The sequence below is a fragment of the Camponotus floridanus genome, unplaced genomic scaffold, assembly GCF_003227725.1.
Source record: "Camponotus floridanus strain SB8 unplaced genomic scaffold, Cflo_v7.5 scaffold195, whole genome shotgun sequence".
Lineage (NCBI taxonomy): Eukaryota > Metazoa > Arthropoda > Insecta > Hymenoptera > Formicidae > Camponotus > Camponotus floridanus.
Window position 1 is genome coordinate 180,220 of NW_020229320.1, and position 2,358 is coordinate 182,577.

The window sequence follows — 2,358 nt, forward strand, 5'->3', positions numbered from 1 at the left end:
ATGCATGTGCGTTAGTCCATTTCATTTCCTTGTTTTAAAATAATATAATATATATATTTAAAATAATATATAATATATAAAAAATAATATATAATATTTAATAATTAATATTTAATATTTAATATTTAATATTTTTCCTATTGTGCGCAGAGCAAGTACTGATTGATAAAATTTTAATTTTTAATCTTGAATCTTCAATTTTCAATGTGTAATCTGATACGGACTTAGTGCAGCCACTTCTAAGAATAAGCCTTATGAAATCGGCCATAAAACACGCGGTCTATATATTGTTACGTCTATGATATAGATAGTATTTTCGCTCATGTCGTTTTCGCTTCTGTGTTACTTACTGTTGTCGTTTCTTTTTCGCAAACATTATTGTGAGAACAATATTAAATCATATCCGAAATATACATTATTTTCATTCTGTTATTTTATATATGTTGTTAAATATGTCATTGTCTTTTATTTAAAAAAAAGTTCTAGTACTGCAAAATGATTTGTCGTGACTATATGATACGAGTGTGCTTCAGAAATCCTTGCAAAATGCAGCATAAAATTATTGCCTGCAGTAATGAATCTTGTAACGGGAATAGATTGTGCAAATTTGTACATCTAACGAAGGATGAAATTGTTGAGCTTAATAAAAATGTACGACCGTTTCGTGAAACGGTATATAATGAGATGAAGCGTTTAGCTTTCATTTTACGAGAATCCTATTCAACGGAATTAAGAGCACATACATGTTCATTATATCTGCTGGGAGAGTGTGTATGGCCATGTTTATCATGTGGAACAGCTTCCAACAATAATAACAATAGTAAGCTTCTTTAACTATTTAAACATTTTAGTTAGTAACTTAAATTGCTATGATAAATTAACAAATATATTTACTATACTTTCAGTAAATAATACTCCTCCAGTATGCAACAAATGTTACATAATATTAAATGAAGACATGGAGGCATTGATTTGTGGCCACGTCTATTGCAAATATTGTACGAATCGACTGCAAATTCGCGTAGATGGTGCCTTGCCAGTATATCACTGCGTAAAATGTAATACATGGGAAAAGTTTGTTATTTTATGTAAGTATAAAGATAATAAATTCTCTTCATCTCTACTTTTAACAATATATGGCTAATTTGCTATACCAATGACTTAATCTATTACAACAGTTTAATATCATTATAACTCAAAATGATATTAAAAAGTAACGATTTTCCAGAAAATGACTTTGAACGTTATGATTTATTATAATTTTAATACTAAAATGAACAACTCTTTCAACAATAAAGCTTTTTCTTATTCTACTAATAAAAAGTACAAATAAAAACTTTTTTGCAATGACTTAAAGCAAATTTTGAATTGTTACCGTTGCAGCAAATGAGCGATATATGAATACTGGAATTGGAAGATTACGCTTTATTTCCAAAATATCTGGAAAAAATTTTGCAGTATTTGCACACCATATGTTAAAAAAATTCTAAACTTGTACTTTTGTTCTATGCCCAAGAATATTTCAATCTTAAAAAAAATATTTATTTTTAACATTTTTTAAAAACAGATAATGTTAAAAGTAACACATTTATTTTTTAAATAATGTACAAAAGAATGAATTTATATATTTTAATGAAGACAAAATATGTTTACAGATGGAGCAAATAGATGAAAACAAATAGACAAAAACAAATAAAGGTGCAAGGTTAATAAAAGAGATGCGAATATTAATATTTTTTAATTTTTTTATGAAACGCATTTAATTGAATATTAAAGATTATTCCTTATTAATTGTTTCCCAACTTTGCAATTATTTTAGTATCACAACAATAACCTCTTTTCCCTTTTTATGCTTCAAATATTTTGTTTATAGATAATAAGTTTGAATACAAAAAATTCAAGATTATCACATAATATAAAATACTACATAAGCCAATATAACAAGCTAAACGAAATCATATACTGATTATATCATAAACGTTATTTATGGACCGCGCGTTGCATGACCTGATTTCATGAGGCCTGTTCTTTTTTGATAAAATTGGCTGCATTGAGACACCTACAATTAGACACAGTACAATTGGACACAACTGGCTTTGATTGGCTAATCGTGCTTGATCGTGCTAGTTACCCTAGGCATCGGTCGATATAATTGGCTGTGTCTAATCGTACTATGTCTAATCGGACAATCCCCTATAAAAGCATTATGACGAAAACAAACTTAAAAGATGACTTTGCTACAGTAACATAACGTAAAAGTAATGATTTCTTACCAAGAGAGGCAAAAAGTATAAACTTTGTACTAATGCAGCTAATTCTGCCAAAAAGAACAGACATTATGAAATCGGCCATACAACG

General features: G+C 28.0%; 1 protein-coding gene across 1 annotated transcript; it reads left to right on the forward strand.

Moving 5' to 3' along the window:
• Positions 1–373: 373 nt before the first annotated feature.
• LOC112637703 lies at positions 374–1,723 on the forward strand. Its single transcript, XM_025407930.1, has 3 exons — positions 374–820; positions 906–1,088; positions 1,656–1,723. The coding sequence occupies exons 1-3, from the start codon at positions 496–498 to the stop codon at positions 1,670–1,672; spliced, it is 525 nt and encodes a 174-aa protein (XP_025263715.1). The 5' UTR covers positions 374–495; the 3' UTR covers positions 1,673–1,723.
• Positions 1,724–2,358: the final 635 nt, after the last annotated feature.

Bases quoted from the DNA above. Each gene is read 5' to 3' on its own strand.
- LOC112637703 (XM_025407930.1), top strand. From the start codon at position 496: ATGATTTGTCGTGACTATATGATACGAGTGTGCTTCAGAAATCCTTGC. The intron at 821-905 runs GTAAGCTTCTTT...CTATACTTTCAG, and splicing joins TTCCAACAATAATAACAATA to TAAATAATACTCCTCCAGTA.